The sequence below is a fragment of the Cotesia glomerata genome, unplaced genomic scaffold, assembly GCF_020080835.1.
Source record: "Cotesia glomerata isolate CgM1 unplaced genomic scaffold, MPM_Cglom_v2.3 scaffold_31, whole genome shotgun sequence".
NCBI classification, from domain to species: Eukaryota; Metazoa; Arthropoda; class Insecta; order Hymenoptera; family Braconidae; genus Cotesia; species Cotesia glomerata.
The window spans coordinates 19,978-44,914 of record NW_025403662.1 but is presented as its reverse complement, the minus strand read 5'-3'; the positions used below and the strand labels follow the sequence as shown (position 1 = coordinate 44,914).

Below are 24,937 nucleotides of genomic sequence, written 5' to 3'. Positions count from 1 at the left end.
AAACATAGGCAAATTAATATAAAAATTATTTTAGCGCAAGTTTTTTTTTTTTGTTATTTTTTAAAATATTTGTATTGTACGCATATAAAAAAATTTTTTAAGAACTTTTTTTCCGTAATTATAACAACATTTAATACTACTTGTGCTTAAATATTTTCAGTCGATATAATTATTAATTTTATATATGCATTAAAGTTAGTTAGTAATTAGAATAAGGCAGTAAAATATATTCTTAAAAGAAAAAAATGTTAGAAAAAATCCAAAAAAGTTGGTAAAAATACGTGATTGTGTTGTTTAACGTTAGAGACAGATTGGACTAAATGATAAAATAATAATGAAAATAAAATACGGATTCATTTTTTAATTAATGTAAAAAAAAAAAACATGGTATTTATAATTAGTTTCTGTAAATAATAAATAACTGAATATTAACATTGCATAAATTGACACTTCATTTTGTGATAAGTATTAGTTAAAATAAATAGTTTCTGATAAGTATTTACTCAAACGTGATTTCTTGTAACGAGAATAAAAATAAATAACTCCATGTTAAATGTAATGATGAAAATTTTTTTAATAAATTAAAACAAAAATAAATTTTTACAATAATAATTATAAGATTAAGCATCTAAACAATAAGCAATTAAACTCTTGTTTATCTTATGATTTAATTAAAATGTACACTAAAATGACTTTCACAACACTTCATGCTCAATTAATTAATTAAAGTTCTCACTATAAAATATTACAAATAATTCTCATACCATTAAAAATTTTCAAAAATATTTAACAAATTGTAAATAAATTTATAATTAAAAATTTTATATACTTGAGCGGGTTGCTTCGCCTGTATTAGGATCGACAATTATTTTTTCAAAATTATTACCATTTGTGACAGGCAATGAATTAGTAATAGCAACCGGTAAATATTTTCCATCATCACATTCACGAAATATAAGTTCATTTTCTTTATGTTTATCATCTTTTTTACTAGTAGATATTTTTTTCATTGTCAATGATAATGAATCAATAACTAAATAAGATTCTGGTTTGTATAGTCTAGTAAAATGTACTTTAATATGCTCACTTATATTTTCGTCTTTACGTGGCACATAATTGCAATGTGGACAAGGCGGTGTAAGTCTATCAATACCATGTCGACGTTTATGAGCATCAACTGTGTCTTTATCAGCCGATGAAAAAGGGCATTCTGTACAACGTATGAGTGTCAATGGTGTTAATGTATTGCCTTTTTTTTGCATGAGTATGATCGACTGTTTATCTTGATTAGAAACACATGAAGCAGCATATCCAGCGCCAGAACCATTATTTCCTAATGTATTCGAAGAAATTGTTGATTTTCTACGTGACTTAGAGGTACTCATATTCAAATTATCTTCATCAATAGCATTACTGTCATAATCCATTGACGTTTCGTCTTGACGTTGTGACGCCTGAGCTTCAGCATTGGCTTGATGTTTTTTCAAATGTTGTACGTAATTTGCATAATACTTAACTGAATAATCACAAGTATCACATCGATATCGTTGCTTAGCACCATGTAATGACAAGTGTACTCGATACTGTTCACGTTTTTCAAATCCTGACGGACATTTATGGCACTTGTAACGTTTTTCTTTCATCTTTCCATTTTTATAATATGACTGATAAATAAAATTGGGATTACCCTCCATTAACGGACTGTACGAAGGATCTTCATTTAATTGTAATAAAGAAGCAGATGGTTCATTTATTTCAGTTTGTCTTCTGTGAACAACTTGATGTTTCATTAAGTTTTGACCCGTTTTCGATGAATAGTCGCATTCTGTACACTTGAATCGATTGTTAGAACCGTGAAGAGTCATATGGTATTCAAGTGCGTCTAACTTAAAATAACGTGCTGGACACTTTGAACAAGTAAATACTTGATTAGTTAATCGTTGTTCTTCTTTTATTTGATTAGAAGAACTTGCTACAGAATCTGATGTTTGAACAACAATCCAAGCGATGTTTTTCTCAGTATTTCCAACTTGGCTGTTTGTTTCAACACATGCTGTTCTAGGTGGTGGAAACTTTTGCGAATGACCGTATAAAGATAATAAATATCTTGTACGATCTTGATATTCTGAAGTATGTGCTCTTTGATGAGCTGACAAATGAGATTGTTGTCTTGAGCCATAAGAACACCACTCGCATGAATACGTTAAATCACTTGAGTGATATTTCATATGGATTCGTAATTCTTTATCACAAAGAAAACGTGCTGGACATTTGTTACAGCAATATACTAAACGTGGGTCATTCAAATCTGGCTCTGGGCCCAACAAAGGCGTTCTAGGTAAATCTAAAAGAGTTGTTAAATCATCAAGTTGTTGTGCGTCAGAACGGCCATCATCTACGAGACAGTGAATTGTTCCCAATGATCCTCGATGCATATCTGAATGAGCATCCATTGTTTCTTGTAATAAGCACCTAAAACTGCAGTCTGGACACGCCATTTTACAATCATTTATTGAATTCAACGTGTGCATTGTTTCGTGATCACGAACCTCAGCACGACGAGTTGATACGTGTGGACAATGACGACATTTTAACATTTTTGCAAACGATCCGTCTGGTCTTGATACCCAGACAAGCGGTGTATCTGGTAAAGCACGTGTGTCTAATAGAAGTGGTGGCGCAGTATCTTCATTAGTTCCTGAAATAGGTGATGGAGCATGCGATACTTCTTCCACAGAAATGTCTAATTTAGTTGATTGACTCTCAAGTTTCATTTTAATTGGTGAAATGTCAACATTTGAGTTTAATTTATGTTCAACAGCAAGCTCTTGGCCATGTAAATGCCCGTGCTCCAAAAGTTCCCTGAAAATTATTTCATCATTAATTAAATAATTTAAAAGTATTTTTAGAATTGCAGATTAAAAAATAAAATAATCACGCTTTTGTCCGAACATAATACGGGCAATGATAACATTTGAATATTTTATCTCGATCTGGACGATGATTGACTTGATGTATTGCTAATACAGCTGGATCTTCAGCTTTGAATGGACATTCATTACATGAAATTACATTCTATAATTAAAAAAAGATTACAATTAATTTAGCATATTTAAATAAGTTGAGGAAGAAGAAAATATATAAAAAATTAGTTTTACTTTTTGACTACTTGATTGTTCAGCAGATTCGTAATGAGTTTTAACGTGCTGCAAAACTTTATCCTTACTACTGTCACGGAAATTGCATCTTTTGCATTTCCACAATGTTCTTTTAGACTCTTCTACTGAAGCAGAAGTCGATGCTACTGAGTTAGAGTTTGAAGCATATACCGAAACGGCAAGATTTGGATTATTAGCTTGTGGATTTACTTTTAATAAAGATTGCCCTTGACTTCTAGCTGCTTGAAGAGGAGGTGGTGGACGCGGAACACTACTGATAATTGCAGAATCGGATTTTCCATAGTTGTTATAACTACTGGGAGCTGGTGTTAAATTTTGAGGTGCTGGATAATTTTTAGATTTACTCATAATAATTAATTTCTTTGGTGGCTCTCCTGAGCTAGTATCAATGACTCCATGATCTTCATTTAGATCATGTGGAATTTGGTGATCTATCTGAAATTACAAACAAAATAAATTAATTAATTTGAATATTATTTAGTAATGGGATGATTTTAAATAATTAATTAAATGACTTACTTGTGCTAAATACTTATTATACTTGGAATAATTTCTTCTACCAGTTTCATCAGTCATGAGAACTCTGGCATTGGCATGAGCTGCATCTCTAGCTGATTTAAGTTTAATATGTTTGGTGATGTCCCATCGCCAGTTTGATCGGTATGCACAAAAAGAGCATTCGAATGGTTTGCGATTTAAGTGACCAACTATGTGGACATGAAAACGGCTAGCTGTTGATGCCCAAAATGGACAGTGGGGACACTTAAATACTCTACGGGTAGACGGCTGAGTAGCTCCATCGGCCTGTAGATAATAACTTGATTATTTTAAATTTTTCCTTAAAAATATTAATTGTTATCATATTTTACGCGCGAGCTAAGAAATTTCAGAGGAATTGAATTGAAAGAAAAATAAAGAGATAAATTAATAGGAATGTAAAAAAAAACAGATAAATAAATAGTAAAAATTAAGCAAAAAATATAAAATCATAAAATAATAAATAAACCCCGTACCGACGATCCGGAGGAATTCAGCCCACCGACACTCCCTTCCCAGTCCACTTGTAAAGGAAACTCAAAATCATCACAGTTGGAGGTGGCTGTATAATTTGAACTAATAACAGTGTTCTCCTGAATGTTATTGCTAATCATTAAATTATTTCTCGGTGATGAACAAAATTTCATGTGCAATTCAAGATCTGTCGAACTTTTACAATTTCTTTGACAGTTTGGGCAACGCGTAATACTACTAGTTACACTGAGTGCAGTGTGATGAGTTTGTTTATGTTTAGCCAATTCCTCAAGGCTAGTTGCTTCAAACGTACACCAACATTTTAAATCCTCTCGACTACTTACAGCTACTTGTGATGAAGCAGTATTGGTACTCCCTAATAGTCTCTCCTTTAGTCGATCAAAGAATGAAGCATTCCTTTTTTCAAATGATTTAACAGACACCTCCTTCTTTCCAGTCGTCTATTTTGTTTTCAACAAAACAAAAAGTAAAAAAAGAAACAAAAACAAATAAACTAAATCGGACAAATAATAATAATTCAGTTAAAAAAAAAAAAAAAAACCTATTAAAATAACATATACCTCACGATTATTAATTAACTTCGCGATTTCAGTATCTCGTGCAATTTTTGCAAGCTCTGGACGTACTCTCACCCGAGGAACTTTGAGTGGGTTAGTAGAACCGTTGGGCATGATATTATTAACCTTGCCTTCAGAACTTAGTGGAATGAGCATTGGCAATGGTTTTCGGGCTTTATTTGGTAATTGTGATGGTCCATGTGCCTCGATCAGGTGCCGCTGCATTTCAGAATCCCACGCAGTAATAAACTGGCAGCCTTTCTCATCACATTTAAGAGCTATACACTCCGCGTCAGCTGTAACTGGATTTGGAGTTTCTTCTAGTAAATTTTCTATAATATCGGCTGCTGGAGATTTTGATGGGTTTTCTCTGAAATCACTTGCGCCAACCTAGGCAATGAAAAATTAACTTCAAGATAACAACGTTAAATTATTTTTTTTTTATCGCAAAATCATTTATAATTTTAATATAACTACCTGATTGTAACGTTTCGGACCGTTTCGAGGTTTACGATCAAGGGGATTCGTTTTTTTACTGTTAACTCCAACAGGAGGCTCATGATGATTAGTTTCATGTACAGTCAAACTCTGGCGTATCTCAGCAGTAAAATTACATGCTCTGCATTGAAATGCTCCGCCTCCATTGTGACTGCGAGTATGTCGATCTAAATTCCACTGGAAAATAATAAAAAAAAAAAATAAATAAACAATTTTTTTTTTAATTACAAAAATAAAAAAAAATTCAACTTATTTTTATTTTTTCAATATTTACTTTGTATGGAGTACGAAAGTCACAATCGTTACACTTGATCATTGGCATAGAATGATACTTAACGTGTTTAGTGTAACGTGCACGTACGTGTGTCATGTATGAGCACTTGGTACATCGAAAGAATCGTCGTTTGAGGGGATAAATTTTTTGATGGCTGCTTAGGCCGGATTGATCAGAAACTAAACAAATCATATAATCATTTTCCATCAATTATCCTCATTAGTTGTACAAGTAAATATATTACCTTCTATGTCCTTGTGAATTGATAAAAGATGACGTTCCAATCGCTTTGGATGTTGAGAGATGAAATTGCAATGAGGACACTCGTGGCACTTGGGCTAGAAAAAATATTTTTTTTTTTTAATATCTTCTTTTTTTTATTTATAGATAAATCAATAAATTTAAAGTAATAATTATTTTTATTAATGCAATTGTAAACCTTTTGATGATGTTCGTCCTTTAAATGCTGTAAATATTCAACCAATGAAGGAAACTCAATATGTGGTTCACATGATTTACATTCATAACCGCTTTCGGAAACAACTTTTTCATCCGTTATATCATCCTCGGGTTCTTCCTTGATAGTAAGTCTAGGTTCATCATCATCATAATCATCATCATCGTCATCGTCGTCGTTATTATTATAATCATCCTCATTGATATTTTCATTATTATTATCATTATCATCTTCACCTTTAGAATCATTTAAAGCTCTTAAATCAGAAACGTCACCTATTTGACTTGTTTCGCCGTCCACTTCTTCTCCTTCTGACACTTCATTTTCCTGTTGTTTTTTACTTGATCTCACTTTATGCTGAGTCCTTGGCCTCAGTGCCCGTAGAATAGGTGAAGCTTCAGACATTTTGTCTCGTTAATTTTAAAATACTCCAATCATATATACATATACATACACTTGAATATATGCATATATTTCCTGTAAATTTTATTTACTTGATTTATTTTTCACTCCAAATGGTAATATAAAATCACATAAATATTAAACAATTTTTTAAAAACAAAAAAAAATAAATTTTAAAGTATCGTTTCTTAAACAGCGAATTCAACAATTAAATAAGTTGATTGATAAAATAACTATGAATCATTTCTTCATCATCTGCGTGACGACTTTGAATTTCTTTACTTCCGTGATAATTTTTCTATTTACCCACAAGTTCTTATCTTACAACTACCACTAAAATATCAAAGAAGAAAAGAAATAAACTAACAGTTATAAAATCGATAATTAAATATCAATATTGTAGGGGTAAATTTTTGATGAATTATTTCTTTTCCAAAGTACTAGAATAATCCCCCAGACTTCCGGTCTACAAAGCCGTGAAAAGAAAAAAAAATTACAGATAACATTGGAACTCACGGTTTCAATAATATTATAAATATAAATCTTAAAAATAAAGAGACACGTAGATACAGTAATTAAAACAACAATATTGATATTAAAGAATAAAATTATCAAACCTCAATTGTGTGTTATCCTCGTTTCACTTCTTCTTATCTAGAGCGACAACAGCCGGATGGTCATCACACACCAGCAGCAATGGCGACGTACACACTAAAAATCTTCTAAGTATATATTATGCTCCTTAACTTCTTCTATTCTCTGTACAACTGCTGTCCGTCGCAACTACTGTGCTTATTACTCTGTAATATGTAACCAGTAGTCAATAGGTATATTTGAAGTATAGGTATACAAGAGTAATAACAACACGATGACGTATTTTTTTGTTAATGCCGGGGCTGGCCTGCTGTGAAACAACACACACGGCACAATAAAGTGTGCAGACTAGTCAGCAGGGAATAATATAAGCAAAATTAAAATATAGGCAACAACAGTAGTAGTAGCAGCAGCAGCAGCAGCAGCAGCAGCAGTAATATACAACCAGCTATTGCGACAACTGCACGAGTAGAGTAGAGTAGAGAACCAGCGTTCAGAGTTGATATTGGTATATAAGTATAAGTATAAAGTATTAAAGACGAACGGGCTACGGCTACGGGCGCACAGTCACCTCCTCTTGTATAATATCGGAATAGAGAGTGGTGTGTGGCGATGGTGGTGGATACAGCGAAGCAAGCGGAGTAATTCTGAACCACTACAGGCGGTGTACTATTTGGGGGCGACGAAGAAGTCTCCTCCACGATGACGATGACGATGACGATGTATGTCCAAGATTTTCTCTTCAGTTTTCTTTTTATCTTATAATATTTCTGTATCCAAATATTTTTTGTAACTTGGTCTGCGCACTAATAATATACCCTAAAAATTATTTATTAAAAAAAAATAATAATAATTGTAATATTGCGTGAAAATTTGAGAGATTGTAAAGAAAAAATTTTACATTTATTTCTTACCTATTAAAATTGATTTTTTTTTCATAAATACTAAAATTGTCGAATGTCCGCTATTTTTAGTATCTTGTAAGTGTGCTTAAGATATTTACCTGCACTGCTGATAAAGTGCAGAAATAAGATAAGCGTTAACTGTTTTAATTAAAAGCAAAATACTGAAGTAAAATAATTGAAATAATATACTCCAAAATATAGAGATAAGAGCGCAGAGCATGCGAAGCACCGATGATGATGGTGATGACTAATGGAATAAAGTAGATTGAAGCAGAGAAGATTTAAAAATGAAAAAAATAACAACAGATATAATATCCGGTCAACCAGGAGGCAAGAGGCCAAGACAGAGGTAGAGGAAACAGAAAACAGCCTCTCCCTCCGACCGGATGATATGACTCGATTGGTGGCCCCATGATGTCGATGTAGCGGAGTTAAGCGCCATCTGCAATTCCAATTCTGATTCTGACCTCTAGGTTCTACCTCCCGTCTTTCCGCACTGTCACAAAATCCGTGAACCACTTCCCCTACTTCGAAGTCGCAAACGTAGCATACATCCCTCTCCAAGCCGAGCTGCTACTTTGCCGCTGCACACTTCGACACTTCCTTGAGTGTACCCCTCCTAACGGAAAACCAAACTTTTGTTCCTGTCGATGATGTCTAGGTTTTGTAACCTCTTTTTGTTGTTTATATTCTTCGTATTGAGGTAAATTGTCTTCTTTGGTAATAGTAACTGCAAATAATTGCAGAACAGCTCCTTTCTCTTTAGATCTGCAAGAATGATACTGAAAATAAATTCTTTCAATTTTTAGGAGTTAATTTTTATTTAAATTATTGTGAAAAAATTTTTATTTAAATTCTAGGTCTAGAAATAAAAAAAAATAACAAGAGCAAATTTTTTAAAAATATATTTTTTTTTTTATAATAAATTTGTAATAAAAATTAAAAAAATTTTCAGATGTCTGGTGATTCAGTTTCATCTGCAAGAGACTAGGCTTCTAACTTCACTTGATGATTTTCAAAGAGATTCGTATTGATTTTGAAGCTACTACTGCTCTGCTCTGGGGTCGAGCTCTCCTACTCCGTTACTTCTTGCATGTGCGCATCAACTGCTTTCTTGTGCTGTATTATTCTTACATATAATATAAATATGCTCTATATTTTTCAGGTAAAATAATATTTGAAGAAAATAAATGAACGACTCTAATAATTAGAAATTCGATCTAGTTAATGGTTTTATTTTGCAACAAGTCAGAGGTGATATTTTATGTTTGTACTTCCGGCAGATTAAGATATGAGTAATCGTAAAAAATTAAAACCAACAGCCACAGGGGTTTACATAGTTGTTGAGTAAGAGTAAATATGTTTTTTTATTCCTTGGCATGGTGTACTCCATACATACGAATAAAACTCATAATTATTAATTTTATAAATATATCTACATATGTATACAGTTGATGAGTATATAAATATTTCCAATAAGTCTTGAGATGTTATTCCTAATAAAGACTAACGCCTCTACGTCTGTATGTCAATCTAGGACACAGTCAATAGATCCGAAGACCTTGTAGTTATATAGAGTTGACGCGTGCGTCCAAGTCTGCTCTTTATGAGTAACGCTAATGTCCGTGTAAAAGACATGCTTTTCCTCTTGTAATACGATGCTTCAAATGATATTTATGCTTTTAATTGTCATCCTCGAGGTTTATACTTATACTTACTAGAAAAGGAAAAAAAAAAAAGAAAATGTTACAATAAATGGCTGTTAAATTTAATACTTTTATAATCTGAGTCTTTTAATTCTACTTCCGCTGTATTAAAGCCACGGAAATATATTTATTTTACTCATCAAATATTACTATCAGCCATTGACTCTAATTTTTATGCTGTTTCGTAATTTATATATACATAAGTGTCCGTTTACGTATGTAGATCTATATATACACAGGCATACAAAATGGTAGAAGAAAATTTCTACTGTATGATATGTAAAGATAATTTTAATAAATGTACATTTAAGCGAAATTGATTATTTTACTGTAATTATTGTAGAAAGTAAAAAATCAATATGGTAAGTATGTTATTAATGAATGTGATTATTAATTAAATCTTTCTAAAATAACAAAATTTTTTACTTTTTTAGGGTATGGCTTTGTTGTTGATTTTCTATTGAAAAAGGATTATTTTAATAATTATATATTATGTAACGAAGAATGATTTGGAGTAATAAGTCGATAAATGGAAGAACTACTTTGTAATATAGCTAGGCAAACGCTAATTACCGGAGCGACTTCAACAGATGAAAAAAAAAGGTCGAGTAATTGTCAAAATAAAAAAGCCGCATTTAAAGAAAAAGATAATAGTTGTTGCCATTATCTTTTCCAGCTCTTGAAACAATAGCAAATCATGGATCATGAAAAGACCCTCAATCTTACTGCTGAGCAGTCATCCTTGTCGGCGATGGCATAAAAAAGAATCCATCAAGAGGTATACAGTGTTACCAACTTGTTGAATTACGTAATATTTTTATAATCATTATTTATAAATTGTTGCTAATTATTTACATAATAAATGACAGCTTTTTATTTTTTGTTTTTATCGCCGCGCTTGAAAGCCAAAATATATTTTTTTATCATCACTATTGTACGGTTTAAGATTTTTATTTTTTTTAGTGTCATCGTACCAATGAATGAGATAAACAAAAATATATTATAAACACGTGGTTTGATGTTGTCAAGGTCAATTATCTTTAAGATTACATAGGTATATCGCTCGATAGCAGCTAGTGGCCGTGGGATGCCGCCAAGTAAGTATTCTAGTGACAAAGTAAAAAAATAATATGAATAAATAAATAATGAAAAATATGTATGTAATAATTCAAGGATTTATAAATAAAATGTAAGGTATAAAAATTAATTAAGAATGTGTGACAATTTTTTTTTTAAGGTCATAAAAATCCAAATAATGTATAATTAGGAAGTTGAAATTATCGCTAGTTAACTGGTAATTAAAAATAATAAATCATTTTTTCTGTTTAGATTTTATTTGCTAGGAAAATATGACAACTCAAATCAACTCTGAGGCCTCTGACAATTTTCTTTTTTATATATATATTAAATACAAGTATTAAGCGTGATAGCGCTTTCAGTAATATAACCATTGTCTCTTTAATGCACAACAGAGTTTCACATTCAATATTTATACTAAAATTCGTTATAAAAAAAAATTATTTATTATAAAAAAGAGCGCTTGAATATTGCCTGAATTATATATAAAATACACAATGATAATTGTATTACATTATAATAAAGTATTACAAAGTCTTAATAATATACAAAAAAAGAAACTGACCATTAAACGACTGTCTAAAATTTATACAACACTAGGTAAACATTTTTTTGTTTTGTTTGTGCCGCCATATTATCATCAATAATATATTTATATTGATAATAATACATATTTTTTCGCAGTACGTGTATGTTTATTTTTGAGTCAGTATCATCAGAATGGTCACAGATTATGAAAATGCAGCCATTTAATTCAAATAAAATTTCAAAATGAATAAACTCAAAATTTAAATAATAATTTAAAAAAAAAAAAGAAAAATAATAAGAAATAAAAACAAAAATGAGGAGCAGTGACTATCGTGACTAGAATGAATCACAATTCACTTTTATACTGGGGTATTACTTATAACATTACAATAATACAAATAATAAAAATAACGTGTAATAACGAGTAAGCTTTGGTTTACAGCGTTTTTGTTTTTAAAATTCAGAATACATTTTTTTGCTGTTGTTGTTTTTGTTCTCTATTTTTACACACAAATTGTTCATGGCTACTCCAATGACCCGTATTAAATTTCGATTCTTATGGCAGCAATAACTACTAATATTAATTATTAATTTATAATTCATTTTTTGTTATAATTACAAATTATACTTCAAAATTTTATAAAACTCTGAATTAAAATTAAAAACCCGATGACTGCTAATAATTCAATTAAAAATCAAAGTTAATTTTACATTTATATATATATCTTATTCTATACTTGTAAAATACAAATTAACATCTGTGAATAAATGCACTACTTTTACTTATAAAAAAAATAATAATGATGATACACAATTAAGTGTTAAGTGATGTGTGTCAATAGCTTGATTTTAATCAGTCATATATGGCTTATGAGAAATTTTAAATAGATGACTCGATAAATCTCTATTTTTATAACTATTTGATCTAATTTATTTATTTTAGATTTATATCTCTTCGGCACTATTTCATATAATTCTAAAGGTTTTGGGAAGAGCACCAAAATTCGATTTTTAATGGCTGATATTATCTATCAATTAATGTTCAAATGCTATTTAATAGACACTGGTATAAAAGAGATATCCACACTTTGAATAACTAACTCATTGCTTACTATCAATATGGGAATTAAAATTAATTATAATTTAAAGAGAAAAAATTATGTAAGTGGCTTCAAAAGCCAAAATTCCAATAGCATGTTTTTTTTTGTTATAATTTAAAAGTTGGTAGTAATTAATTTTCTGAAATGTTATTTTTCAATTGAAACATTAGTAACAGCCGATGAAATATTGATTAAACATATTGGAATTCAGTATACACATTTTCTATGCTACATTATATACATTTAGAAAGCATCATTGTGCCTTAATGAGTTGTCTTTATAATATTATTTTTGTTATTTAATTTTTTTTAACTCTTTTTTTCATCTTTATAATGAAATTTTCGATTTTTAATTTGATTTTATGTTTATACATAAGCAGCATTTTAGATTTTATTTCATATTTGATCAAGACAAACATTTAGGACACAGTAGTCTTTTTAATGTTTGCTTCTATAAGTTTTTTCACTTGATTTACTTCTATTTTTTTGTTTTAAATATAAAAAATAGTATGTCCGCATTACAGGTGTATTAGATTACTATTAATTATAAGGTACCTGAAAAACTATCTCGAGCTTTCTTCGTCAATACACTTTGTATTTAAGTTATTGTTTTTTCTTTTTTTCATTTTTATGTTTTTTTGTAACAATAATATAATGTCTGAGCTCGGGTTCTAACAAAGACCATTGAAAGATTATTAAATAAGATTAACTATTAAACGAAAATGTTCTCCAAATCGTTGTATCTAAACGTAAATTATTAGTACTGTTGAAAAAATACAAATAATTTACTTATAATTTAGAATTTAATCGTTGTTTTAGTTAAATCTTAGATGCAAAACCCAACGAGAGATTGTCTCAAGACATAATATTTTGAAATTAATATCTATAAAGTTAGTTATTTATAATAGTCGTAATCTCAAATTGTTCGAGGTATTTTTTTATGGTGCTTAAGTAATAATTAATAATATAAAATTTTAAATGGTTTGAGAAGTGTCAAGATATCTTATTGACAAGAATTATTTACGTTGTAGTAGTCATTTGATTTGTATGATTTTCTAATATACATTACATGGCAGTTATGCTCATCCAAATACAGTCTTTTTTTTTCTTTTTGTGTTTTTTTTTTTATACAAAATCAATGTTCTAAGTAGAATTTTCTCTTTCAATTCACTTTATATGTAAGTAATAAATAATATCGTTGAATACCAATTCAAGACATTTAATGTTTGATTTTTTTTTCTTCATTGTTATGGCACCTAGTAATAAGGATAAGATTTGAGTTCGTCGTCTGTATATATAAAAAACTTCAACTTATGGTCGCATTGAAAAAAAAGTAACATATCAAACAAATTCTAGTGAACTATCAATCGATTTCAAGCGTCGTATAAATATATTTAATATATTAGTTTCGTTGTATACGAAACTCATATTTAATAGTTCATTAAATAAATAACGCGAGATTCTGAATATCATTGTGTAAAGTATAGTAAAAAATTGACTATAATAAACTTTTATCCAGTTCTATGTGCTTTAATGCCTAAACTAAATTAATAAGATATATACCTGAACGATTTAAAATCGTATATTAATATCATTTTTATAAAATATTAATAATATTGAATTATCAACTGTTTATTAAACTAAGATGAATCAATTAGAAATAGCTGCCGAATTTAATTCAAATTAAATAATGCGTTAAGCTCTTAAAAAAATTGTATAATTATTCTTTGTTGTTTCTAATATCGATCAAATAATTGAAAATTTTTAATACCATCGTTCTCTTTTTGATATAAAATATGCTAACTTGTTTTTTGTGTGCTTACTCCTTGTGTACCTTACAGTAGGGTACATCTTCTCTGACGACGTTTTTGAGGTTCAGGTCGCAGTACGGCACGTATTGCTTCATCAAAAACTTGTTTTAAACCCCTTTGCGTCAACGCTGAACACTCCATGTACTTGACTGCTCGTATCTAAACATTATACATTGATGATATATATATATATATATATATATATATATATATATATGGTTATATTTAGTGATGTAATAAGCTTACAATAACAGTAAGAATTAATTTTCTACCTTATTAGCTAATTTTTGTCCTTGTTCACGCTTGATGGCACTTAATCCTTGTTCAGCAAGTAAAGTCAACGTTTCACGGTCATCACGTAAATCAATCTTTGTACCAACAAGGATCATAGGTGCATCAGGACAGTGGTGCTTTATTTCCGGATACCACTTGCTAGTAACATTTTCAAATGACGATGGACTTGTTACCGAGAAACAAATTAAAAATACGTCTGTTTGTGGATATGACAATGGTCTTAATCTATCGTAATCTTCTTGTCCAGCAGTATCCCACAGACCTAAGCTGATAGGAATTCCATCGACTACCATTGGTGCTGAGTAATTATCAAATCTGAAACAATTAAACAATACATTATGATAAAAATATTATCGTAAATTTTTAATATACTTATACAATCTGAGTCTACTTTAATATAAATTATTATATTAGAATGAATAGGATTCAAGTGTCAGTAATACTGTAACAAAATTACTATTTATTAAAAAAAATAAAAAAGGGATATTGAAAAAAACAATTTCCTGTGAGTAGTAAGATGTTCTTAGTCTGTAGAACTATTATTAGCCACCCTAGTTTACTGTTCTTAAGAAGAATTATGAGACACAAAAAGAAGTTTACTATATCTATTTATATCAAAGTTGTACTTACAGTTATTAGCATTATTTTTTTTTTTTAATGTAGATAAAAAACTAAAGATAATTATTGATATTGTAAATGGCCAATGATTGTTACTTACACAGTAGGCACATATTCACCAGGAAAACTATCTGTTGTATAAGATATCAACATACAGGTTTTTCCAACTGTCCCATCTCCAACCACGACACACTTGATCGGCCTACCTGAACTCATAGTACTCTTTCTAAAATGAATAAAAATAGAATCAATAATGATTTAATTAAATCTATTTATCATTCATATATTTAAAAATATTGCCTTTTAATTATTTACATTAAAACCGATTAAACAATAGTTTAAAAACCAGTTTTCAATTGACAATGATATTTAAAAATAAAAAATAAATTATTTATAAAAAAAAAGCTCATAAATTTAACGTCAAAGTATTTATATACCGGGATTATTTTAATTTGAATAATTTAATAAAAAATAGCATTTAAATTGTTGGAAAAATTTTAAGAAATGTCGAAACAGTTGGTGAAAAAATGAATCACTCCAATAAACGAATTAATTAAGCCCACTTACATTTAGGTTAGAGAAAATTGTACAACACTCAACCGCGACGTTGGAATATAGCCTATACAGTACTCCAATAATTTACACCCAATAAATAGAACAATTGCTTCCAAGTACACTGATAATAAATAATATTTAAATAGTAATCGTTGGATTGTAACGTTATCAATAATTATGTTATCGAATAGAATCTAAATGTTTGCGCATTGGCGATGATTTATTTAATGTTATTTTTAATTAAAAATTTATATAAAAAAAAATTCAAGCAAGTTAGTTCAGTCCCATCGCCATGATGGTTTGATCACAGTTTTCAAGAACGAAATGAACGTAGCCCCACTTCATGACAGATGTTTCTCGACAATCAAGCATTTCCTTTTTCCCCCTTTGCCGCCGCCGCTGTCGTTATCGTTCCTTTTTGTGGTGGTGGATAGTCACCAATTGTTGCCACCACACATCAGCGTCAGAGCAATATTCATAGTGTTGAATGTACATACTTTAAACAAAAAAATCTTACTATAGGTAATAATAAAATACCTCATAATATGGAACAGTAAATAAAAGGAACTACATATAAAAATCTCCCACTGTTATCATTGTTAGTTGTTAGTGTGTGCGATTTAGCTTTCTAAGTGCACTAACAAACTGAAAACAACCAATATTAATAAAAATTCTGATCAAACAATAGCGCCGGATAAAATAAATTACTAATAATACCAGTACCTACATGTGTTTGTATGTATGTTCTTGTACTTTGATGATCTCATGGTACATAAGATAATTATTTTGGGATTATAAAATAAATTTGGAGTAGTAAAATAAATAATGTGAATGACTTGGTGTGTGAGCGAGCGCAGTCGTAGATCTTATCACGGATAAATTTGATAGTACAACTACTACACACGGTACCGTCATTTAGGCTGGATAGTTTCGGCTTTTTGTTGCAAATCCGATACACATCTGCAAAAATAAAAGCATTGAGAAAAAAAAAGTGAAACACTAGTGGAGAGATTGTCATTAGCAGTACGACACTTTACAAAGATAAATTGCCGGAGAAAATAAGGAAAAAAATCAAAGTACAATAGTTGATAGTCATTTGTATTTGCTGAGCTGCCATGAGACTTGGACGCAACTTCGTTATGTTAAAAATTAAAAAACACATTGTATAGCCTTACCTTGCATTGCATTTTTTAGTTGTCAGTGTTCACTGATAGTGATATATGCATTTTAAGCAATAAGTGTACTTCAGGACAATGGCTGCTCACAAGACAGGTGGGCAAAATGCTCGGAAAAAAGTTCAGGTATTTATCATTTATGTATTTTATTTTCATGTTTGCATTTATATCAAACGAATAAATATATTTATATTATTACTCTATCATAGTTTCATACAAGTAACTCTATTACATTGATAATAATGATAACTAATTTTTTATTTTCAGGTGTCAATGGTTATTCGTGATGAGGTAGAAAAAAAACACAGAGCGGGTGTTAATTCTCTTCAATATGACCCAGCACTACACAGGCTTTATTCTGCCGGTAGAGATAGTATTATTAGGATATGGAACTGTAAAAACATGAACGAACCTTTTATTCAGTCGATGGAACATCATACGGACTGGGTTAATGATATTGTATTATGCTGTGGAGGAAAAAATTGTAATTATATTTTTATGTTCCTATTGACATCAATATTAATATAAATTTTAATATAATGTCTTATGTTTTAGTAATTTCGGCAAGCTCAGACACTACAGTAAAAGTTTGGAATGCTCACAAAGGTTTTTGCATGTCAACATTGAGAACTCATAAAGATTATGTAAAGGCACTTGCGTATGCCAAAGACAGAGAACAAGTGGCGAGTGCTGGACTAGATAGACAAATTTTCTTATGGGATGTTAATACACTGACAGCTTTAACAGCGAGTAATAATACAGTAACAAGTATGTATTTTTTTATAATTATTAAATTGCGAACATTGGTATATAAACAAAAAATTATTTTTCTACAGCATCATCTTTAGCTGGCAATAAGGACTCAATTTACAGTTTGGCGATGAATCCTCCAGGTACAGTAATAGTCAGTGGCAGTACTGAAAAAGTATTGCGAGTATGGGATCCAAGAACTTGTAATAAATTAATGAAATTACGTGGTCACGCGGATAATATTAAAGCATTAGTATTAAATCGTGATGGCACTCAGTGTTTATCAGCAAGTTCTGACGGTACGATAAAATTATGGTCCCTTGCTCAACAATTGTGTATACAAACATTCAGAGTACACACTGAGGGTGTTTGGGCGCTTTTGGCAACAGACACATTTAGTCATGTAATATCGGGTGGACGTGATAAAAGGGTTATTATGACAGAATTAAGGAATCCAGAAAGATATACTGTGATTTGTAATGAGAGTGCGCCGATATTAAAAATGGCAATGACACCAGATCAATCGAGTATTTGGGTAGCTACTAGTGAATCGACAATTAATAATTGGTGTATCAATCAAAGAGATTGGCAATGTGGTGATTATAGTGTTGAAACAGCGGGTAGTGGTAATAGTGGAATGGTACCTAAACATACAGAGCCTGCTCAAAAAATATTCGGTGGTCCAGCAATCAGGCATCACGTTATTTTAAATGATAGACGTTACGTTCTTACTAAAGACACTGAAGAAAATATCGCGCTTTATGATGTACTTAAAGCCTGTAAAGTAGAAGATCTTGGACGCGTTGATTTCGATCAAGAAGTTAAAAAAAGAAATAAAATGGTTTATATTCCAAGTTGGTTTAATGTAGATCTTAAAACTGGTATGCTGACTATTCATCTAGGACAAGATGAAAACGACTGCTTCTCGGCATGGGTTTCCGCAAGAGATACTGGGATTACTGATAATGATAATGTTGATCAAAAAGTTAACTACGGTAATTTATTATTGCAAGCGTTGCTTGAACAGTGGTGGAAACCAATGCATGCTGACGATGAAAATGAAGGTAATAGTAATGATGGAAGTGGTCAAGCACATGTCAGAGATGGAAATCTTTATTTCCCAGTACCTGGTCACACACCAGTTATATTCAGGTAAATATAGATGATTATTGTTTTATTAATAATGTAATTTAATTAATTATTAAAAGTTTTTTTTAATCGTTTGTTTAATTTATTTTTATAGTGAAGTTGGTGGAAAAACGCTATACAGACTTTTAGTACGAGACGCAGCTGGTGAAACTGAACGAGCTCTTTTAAACGAAACAGTACCTTCGTGGGTTGTGGATATTGTTGTTGATAAAAATCTACCGAAATTTATAAAAATTCCATTCCATTTATCGCCACACCCATCATCAGGTTTTAAAAATTTTAAAAAGTATGCTTTTATTTTTTTATTATTATTATAATCATCACAAATTAAATAATTATAATGCTTACTCGATTGTTTTAATTTTCAGAGATCGATTGATTGCTAATGATTTTATTCAAGTTCGTAAAGTTATCGAGCATGTATATGACAAAGTTTTGGGTGCTGGAAGTGACTCGGGATCAGTAGCTGGTGGTGGAAATACAGTGTCAAGTGGGTCACCAGCAGGTGATCGTGCTAATACGGACTCAAATGCTGATAATTCATCTCTAGCTGAGGAAAAAGTTGAACTTCTTTGTAATGATCAAGTATTAGACCCTTCAATGGATTTAAGAACAGTAAGAATTATTAATTGATTAAATATTAATTTATTATTATTTTAAAGTTATTGTTACTAATGTTATAAAATAAAAATTATTTTAGGTAAAACACTTTATTTGGAAGAACTCAGCGGATTTGACACTTTACTATCGACCTGTTAAATAGTTAGGGTTTCGATTAACAAGTAATGGACCTCTCAAATGTGCCTGGTTTTGTGCCGCGGCTAAATAAAATCGTCCTCACGAAAAACTGTTATTGATAAAAATTCAATTTTATTGCGCCTCAATGCTACGTTGCCAAAAAAAAAAAAAAAAAAAAAAACACCATTAAGAATGATTGTAAAATGTGGATTGAATTATAACATATAATTAATAAAATGAAAAGTAACAAGAGTCGGTGAAACGGGTTTAATTCACAGAGTATTGATTTATTTTTCATGAATGTTTTGATGAGGCTACAAGATAAAAGATAAGAGAATAATAAAATAAAAAATGCATTTAGTGTAAATGTATGAATATTAGAAATGATATTTGATTATGGCATAGTAATAATATTCCCATCGCCAAATTTCATCGTATATATTTATAAATAAAGATGTTTTACCGACTCATTTCATACCTATAAAAAAATCATTCGTACGTCGATGATAACTATTTTTATTTTAATTAGTTCATTCTTTGTCTTCCTATGTAAAGAGGACATCAGTAAATATGTCACGACAGCATACTGTTCATAAAAATAATCAAGAGTTTTAATTTGTAGATACATCAATTGATTGTATATGTATATTTATTGAATTTCTTTATAACTCTTGATTTTAAAATTTAGTTGAAAATAATTTTGGTTGTTGTCTAATCTTATGCACTTATGTTAAACTTATTCCTCTTATTAATTTTATTCTATATTACTTGGTTACTTTTCGAAAAATAATTTTTCCTTAGGTAAAAAAATATGCGATAATATATAAATTAATTTTGATATTCTTAAGTGTAATTTATTATCAACTTACACTTGGCCTAAAATCTTATTTTAATGGTAATGACTTTGTTATAAAAAAAAAATTGCTTTAAGTAGGAATATCGATTTGCCGTTAATTAAATATTTTGGTGTACTATTTAAATATTAATTACACTAACTTTATACATCATGTTCATCCATCTAATATTAATTATAATTACAAATAAATGAAAATGTATATACATAAAAAGTAAAAATCCCTTCAAATATATCTGTCGTCTTGTAATCCACTCATATAATAATGCGTTGTCATGTATTCACTTAACGATTATTGGATTATTATCGATCAAAATCATTTTTATTTATAACCCCAGTACAAGGGATTAACTTAAAACTTCATTAATAAATCAAAATGTATAAATAAGTAAATACCAACCGTATGACAATTATTTAATTGTTAGAAATGTGTGCAGTTATTATAGATATAAAACTATTTCAAAGCTGTATAAATAAATTTTAAATATTCTATCTTATTTTTTCATTTTATTATTTTTTTCTACTCTAATAAATTAAAAAAAAAATATAAAATACCAGCTTTGTTATAAATTAAAATAAAACAATTAATTCCTAAATTCTTTTTACATGCTATAGTTTCTTATACTCTTTATATTATTTGCGTATGTATAAAATTTATCATTTCGGCTTTAATAAAACTTATTAGGAAGGTGCCAAAAATTTTTTTAATAACTATAATAAACTAGATAAAAAAAAAACTAAAGGCATTAGTATAGTAATACAGTAATTATATTTTTTGTCAACTATAAAATAACTAAGCAATCATTAATAAATAAATTAATAATGCATACGTAAAATATAAGTGTTTTAATAAAAATGAATTATTATTTTAATAAATTAATGTGGGTAAAATTAAATTACTTTTCTATTCAACTTGAACTATAAAAAAATTAATTCATTTTAAACATCAAATTCATACATATTCATTATTATTTAATTCCCAAGTACTTAGTAAAAAAAACCGATTAATTCGTTGAAGCAAATTATTCTTATGATCAATAATCATTGAATTTGATTGACAAGTTTAAAGTCAGTTGTCAGTCTATATGTAAGTAATAATTAAAATAAGTATGTAATAACACTATCGTAAAATGACCTATTATTGTAAAATAATGTTCGACCTATTAACATTTAAATAAAATATTTAATTTATTAAGTAAATATCTTCAATACTTGACTTAGATAGTTATAATTACATTAAATTGATCTTAAATAGTCTTCTAACTCATATTATTCATAATTTCGTCGACAGCTTGAACAAACGATGAAACAACTTTTGTTGGTGGTGGTGTTATTAATTTTTCATCGTCAGGACGATATTTTCCAGTTTTTACAAGGATACCTCGAATTCCAACAGCTTGTGCTCCACCTACGTCATCTCTGACATCCTAAAGAATTTTTTATTTGATTATAGAATCTAACATGATATTAAACTGGTAGAAAATAAAATCAACTAACATCACCAATCATTACTGCTTCGCTTGGACTAATTCCATCTAAAGCAGTTGTGAAAAATTTTTCTGTCGGTTTGCCAACTACTTCTGCTTTGACATTAGCTGAGTATTCAAGCAGCTTAATAAATCCACCAGGCCCAAGAGCTAAACCATCTGGGCGTTTATAATAGCGGCCCTCATGAATTGCAATTAAAGAAGCTCCTTTCATTAATAGTCTATAATATCATTAAATTATCAATAAATTCTAATATTTTTTTATAAGTACTTAAGAATAAAAATTTACCGAAAAGCTTCGTTTAATTTTTCATAGTTAAATTTATCCGGCGCTAGTCCAACCACTACGGCATTAAATTCTTCATTAGTTTTAATTAAATCTTCAAAATCTTCCATTGCCGCTAGGTCAATTATTAAAAATGGGTTTAGTCTTTTGGCAATAACAAGTTCTCTTGCAGCAGCGAGGGAGCTGAATATTTCATCTTTCTTTATATCAAAACCCAGATTAATTAAACGATTATGTAAAGATGATTTTGATTCTTTTGTTGTATTTGTAACAAACTTAATTTTTGCATTAGTACTTCTCAACCTTTAAATAAAATTTAAATTAAATATAAATATCCGTTCATGCGTATTTTGAAACATAAAAATAATAGCTGAAGTTTTTTTTATTATGTTATTAACTTACTTTTTTAACGCTTCAATAGCACCGGGAATAATGTTATTGTCAATGTGGATTGTACCACTTAAATCTATAAATACCGCTTTAATTTTATTAGCCATGATAATTATTTCAATTCAAAAAAATATATACTGTCGCTGAGAATTTTTATAAACTTACAGATGACAACAATAGTAATGGAGTGCGAAAATATATAACTTCCGGTGAATTTTAACTGTAGAGTAAAAGAGAGAGAGAGAGAAAGATAAATAGAAAGTTTAGTTGTGGTGGTTGTCATTTATTGTAAACACGTGTACTATGGCTCTTTTAGCTAAAAATGAAAATTTAAAACTTGTACCATGGTTTTCTCTGTAAGTTAAAAAAATATTTTAATAAAAATGTAATTATAAAAATTTTTTAATTACTGTATTTTATAATTTTAGTGCGGAATGGCATCAAGTTTACAAACAAATTTACTCGAACGATACCCAGGCACAGACAAAAGGTTATGAGACCTTACTTGTATGGAAAGCTCGGTAAGTTATTTTAAGAATTAAAATTAAATAAAATAATAATAAACATATAGTAATAAAAAATTATTTAATATGTTAGAATGCCAAAGCTGCCCGTAGGAGTAGATTGCACGCTGTCATTAATGCAAGTGTGTCTTCGAGACAGAGATTGGAGTCCCAAAATAAACAATGGAGAATTGCCACTGTCTTATGAAAATGACTTGTGTTTGTTGTACTCGACGACAATAATGAAATTTTTAAATCACATTGCTAATATTGGCAATACAAGACACACTTCGTTGTTTAAAATTGCAAGACAATTAAACATTCCCAAGTGGATTGTTCATTTACGACATAATGCTGCTCACGGTCATGAGCTTGCGTCAATAGAGTTACTGAGGACAGCAGCTAACGTGTTATTAAGTTGGGTTCACGATGAATACTGGACAGCTCAAGGGAAAAAAAGTATTGACCAGCAATGTTCCAGAGATTTTGAGATTCCTGACAGTGAAGAAACAGCAGAAGCTCGAGTACTTGTTGATCTTATTGAGTTGTGGATTGCAGTCGGTCTCTATATGGCAGTAGATTATCATTCGGTGTCGGATTTGCCTGATGAACATCTTCGAGATACATTGAATGATTTAAAAAATTACTCCAAAAAATCACGGAATAATTTAAATGAGAAAAAAGATAATAGTGATAGCGATTATCCTTTATCCATAGCACGTTTATATTTATTGACTGATATTTTCACAATTCTCAGCCGTTATAAAACTTCATATGACAAAACACAAGTCGTGTTGAATATTTTATTCAAAAATGAGGCTTTTTTACCAACGTCTGATTTTCTTAACTTGCTTATTAGCAAATCTGAATCCACCGAAACTACTGACTATTCATGTTTACCAGAGGTGATGATAAAACTTTGGCAACCCTTTATTGCTATGCTACATGAAAGAAAAATGCTTGAAGCTTTGACATTGAAATTAATTGACTTTACAAATTCATCAGTTGATAACCATAGGAGATTGTGTGCAGCGTTGTGGATCAATGCTATTGCTCAAGGATTGATTAAAATAAAAATAGCTCAAGATAAGATACAAATATTTGAGCATTCCATGTTGAAGAATAATAAAAAAGTTAATCCAAAATTGTTGGAAATGAAATTAAAAGAAGAACTCAATAAGTCACATCCAGAATTGGAGCATGCTTTGTGGTTGAACTTTATGTCTGATATTCCACCGATGTTTATCAATATTAATTTTGCTTCTGATTTGGTAATTAATGCCAATGAATTTACTATTAAATTTATTGAACCAATTTTAGACTTGGTTGAACCACGTATTGATGCTGAGAAAAAGACTCAATTACTATCTGTAATTCGTATTCATACCAATACTGACGTTGATAAAAATAATATTGACAATGATAGAAATTCTCAGCATAATTTTAATAAAATTTACACGATTGAAGATGTTAAGAAAATTACTGGGAATGAATTTAACCATATTGGCCACAGCAGTAAAAATAATGTAACTTGTGAGAAGATAGATTTAGCTGACATGAAAATTCGTAATACAAATTGGGAATTAGCTTCAGATAAGTATAATTGGAAAAGCAGTGATTTTGGTATTCTACCATGGCAAATTGACAATTTAGAAAGAATTGAATCTAAAGATGTTACTCCAAAATTACTCTATCCTTCAAGAGAGTCTGATATTATTCCTGGAATAATTGACAGTAAAACGATAATGTCATGCAGTCAGATTGATTGGGATACAGTTTTACTAAAGAAGAAACAACGAGTGAAACGTAAACGTAAGAATAATGACGCAGATGATATGATAAATAAAGCTATTGAAATTGTAAAAACAAAAAATAATAATTAAATTTTTTTTAAATAAAAAATAAAAAAATATTTTAATAATTTAATACAAAATTTTTAAACATTTATAATATATATTTGTTTTTATTTTAATAATTATAAACTAATAATTGCACCCAAGAAATATTTCTAAACTAAATA

The 24,937-nt window shown here is 29.6% G+C and overlaps 5 protein-coding genes and 1 long non-coding RNA gene across 7 annotated transcripts; 3 read left to right on the top strand and 3 right to left on the bottom strand.

The window, feature by feature from the left end:
* Positions 1-105: 105 nt before the first annotated feature.
* LOC123274349 (zinc finger protein 729-like) lies at positions 106-7,272 on the bottom strand. Its single transcript, XM_044741946.1, has 11 exons — positions 7,017-7,272; positions 5,980-6,474; positions 5,785-5,878; positions 5,541-5,719; positions 5,246-5,443; positions 4,772-5,158; positions 4,193-4,651; positions 3,699-3,983; positions 3,159-3,614; positions 2,939-3,075; positions 106-2,862 (listed from the first exon to the last, which is right to left on the bottom strand). Exons 2-11 carry the CDS (start codon positions 6,400-6,402, stop codon positions 822-824), a joined length of 4,659 nt encoding a protein of 1,552 aa, XP_044597881.1. The 5' UTR covers positions 6,403-6,474; positions 7,017-7,272; the 3' UTR covers positions 106-821.
* Positions 7,273-7,579: 307 nt separating this feature from the next.
* On the top strand, positions 7,580-11,152 carry LOC123274363. 2 transcript variants are annotated; one of them, XR_006511497.1, is made up of 7 exons: positions 7,580-7,715; positions 8,100-8,601; positions 8,854-8,993; positions 9,064-9,966; positions 10,039-10,412; positions 10,568-10,701; positions 10,934-11,152. It is a non-coding gene; the product is annotated as an uncharacterized LOC123274363 (long non-coding RNA). The 2 variants fall into 2 exon arrangements; XR_006511498.1 differs by lacking the exon at positions 8,100-8,601 and having other exon boundaries at positions 7,633-7,715.
* Positions 11,153-12,454: 1,302 nt separating this feature from the next.
* Positions 12,455-15,850, bottom strand: LOC123274361 (ras-related C3 botulinum toxin substrate 1). The gene is made up of 4 exons (XM_044741961.1): positions 15,599-15,850; positions 15,132-15,257; positions 14,392-14,728; positions 12,455-14,278 (listed from the first exon to the last, which is right to left on the bottom strand). The coding sequence occupies exons 2-4, from the start codon at positions 15,245-15,247 to the stop codon at positions 14,144-14,146; spliced, it is 588 nt and encodes a 195-aa protein (XP_044597896.1). The 5' UTR covers positions 15,248-15,257; positions 15,599-15,850; the 3' UTR covers positions 12,455-14,143.
* A 209-nt stretch (positions 15,851-16,059) lies between these two features.
* Positions 16,060-20,749, top strand: LOC123274356 (WD repeat-containing protein 48). The gene is made up of 7 exons (XM_044741955.1): positions 16,060-16,887; positions 17,029-17,245; positions 17,317-17,529; positions 17,598-18,663; positions 18,755-18,946; positions 19,029-19,275; positions 19,361-20,749. Exons 1-7 carry the CDS (start codon positions 16,840-16,842, stop codon positions 19,421-19,423), a joined length of 2,046 nt encoding a protein of 681 aa, XP_044597890.1. The 5' UTR covers positions 16,060-16,839; the 3' UTR covers positions 19,424-20,749.
* A 665-nt stretch (positions 20,750-21,414) lies between these two features.
* LOC123274367 (haloacid dehalogenase-like hydrolase domain-containing protein 2) lies at positions 21,415-22,650 on the bottom strand. Its single transcript, XM_044741967.1, has 4 exons — positions 22,427-22,650; positions 22,028-22,327; positions 21,749-21,959; positions 21,415-21,678 (listed from the first exon to the last, which is right to left on the bottom strand). The coding sequence occupies exons 1-4, from the start codon at positions 22,519-22,521 to the stop codon at positions 21,511-21,513; spliced, it is 774 nt and encodes a 257-aa protein (XP_044597902.1). The 5' UTR covers positions 22,522-22,650; the 3' UTR covers positions 21,415-21,510.
* On the top strand, positions 22,621-24,815 carry LOC123274365 (ribosomal biogenesis protein LAS1L). Its single transcript, XM_044741965.1, has 3 exons — positions 22,621-22,770; positions 22,843-22,935; positions 23,012-24,815. The coding sequence occupies exons 1-3, from the start codon at positions 22,718-22,720 to the stop codon at positions 24,798-24,800; spliced, it is 1,935 nt and encodes a 644-aa protein (XP_044597900.1). The 5' UTR covers positions 22,621-22,717; the 3' UTR covers positions 24,801-24,815.
* Positions 24,816-24,937: the final 122 nt, after the last annotated feature.

What these genes read in the sequence shown, in the direction of transcription:
- LOC123274349 (XM_044741946.1), bottom strand. Translation starts at nt 6,402, where the DNA reads ATGTCTGAAGCTTCACCTATTCTACGGGCACTGAGGCCAAGGACTCAG. An exon ending in AGTTAATTAATAATCGTGAG is followed by an intron (nt 4,652 to 4,771) that starts GTATATGTTATT and finishes AAAACAAAATAG; the next exon opens with ACGACTGGAAAGAAGGAGGT. An exon ending in AACAATCAAGTAGTCAAAAA is followed by an intron (nt 3,076 to 3,158) that starts GTAAAACTAATT and finishes TTTTAATTATAG; the next exon opens with AATGTAATTTCATGTAATGA.
- LOC123274361 (XM_044741961.1), bottom strand. Translation starts at nt 15,247, where the DNA reads ATGAGTTCAGGTAGGCCGATCAAGTGTGTCGTGGTTGGAGATGGGACA. An exon ending in GGTGAATATGTGCCTACTGT is followed by an intron (nt 14,729 to 15,131) that starts GTAAGTAACAAT and finishes TAATTGTTTCAG; the next exon opens with ATTTGATAATTACTCAGCAC. An exon ending in GACAAAAATTAGCTAATAAG is followed by an intron (nt 14,279 to 14,391) that starts GTAGAAAATTAA and finishes TATAATGTTTAG; the next exon opens with ATACGAGCAGTCAAGTACAT.
- LOC123274356 (XM_044741955.1), top strand. Translation starts at nt 16,840, where the DNA reads ATGGCTGCTCACAAGACAGGTGGGCAAAATGCTCGGAAAAAAGTTCAG. An exon ending in GAGTAATAATACAGTAACAA is followed by an intron (nt 17,530 to 17,597) that starts GTATGTATTTTT and finishes ATTTTTCTACAG; the next exon opens with CATCATCTTTAGCTGGCAAT. An exon ending in CTTCAATGGATTTAAGAACA is followed by an intron (nt 19,276 to 19,360) that starts GTAAGAATTATT and finishes AAATTATTTTAG; the next exon opens with GTAAAACACTTTATTTGGAA.
- LOC123274367 (XM_044741967.1), bottom strand. Translation starts at nt 22,521, where the DNA reads ATGGCTAATAAAATTAAAGCGGTATTTATAGATTTAAGTGGTACAATC. An exon ending in GCTATTGAAGCGTTAAAAAA is followed by an intron (nt 22,328 to 22,426) that starts GTAAGTTAATAA and finishes TTTTATTTAAAG; the next exon opens with GTTGAGAAGTACTAATGCAA. An exon ending in AAATTAAACGAAGCTTTTCG is followed by an intron (nt 21,960 to 22,027) that starts GTAAATTTTTAT and finishes ATGATATTATAG; the next exon opens with ACTATTAATGAAAGGAGCTT.
- LOC123274365 (XM_044741965.1), top strand. Translation starts at nt 22,718, where the DNA reads ATGGCTCTTTTAGCTAAAAATGAAAATTTAAAACTTGTACCATGGTTT. An exon ending in CTTGTACCATGGTTTTCTCT is followed by an intron (nt 22,771 to 22,842) that starts GTAAGTTAAAAA and finishes TTATAATTTTAG; the next exon opens with TGCGGAATGGCATCAAGTTT. An exon ending in TTACTTGTATGGAAAGCTCG is followed by an intron (nt 22,936 to 23,011) that starts GTAAGTTATTTT and finishes TTAATATGTTAG; the next exon opens with AATGCCAAAGCTGCCCGTAG.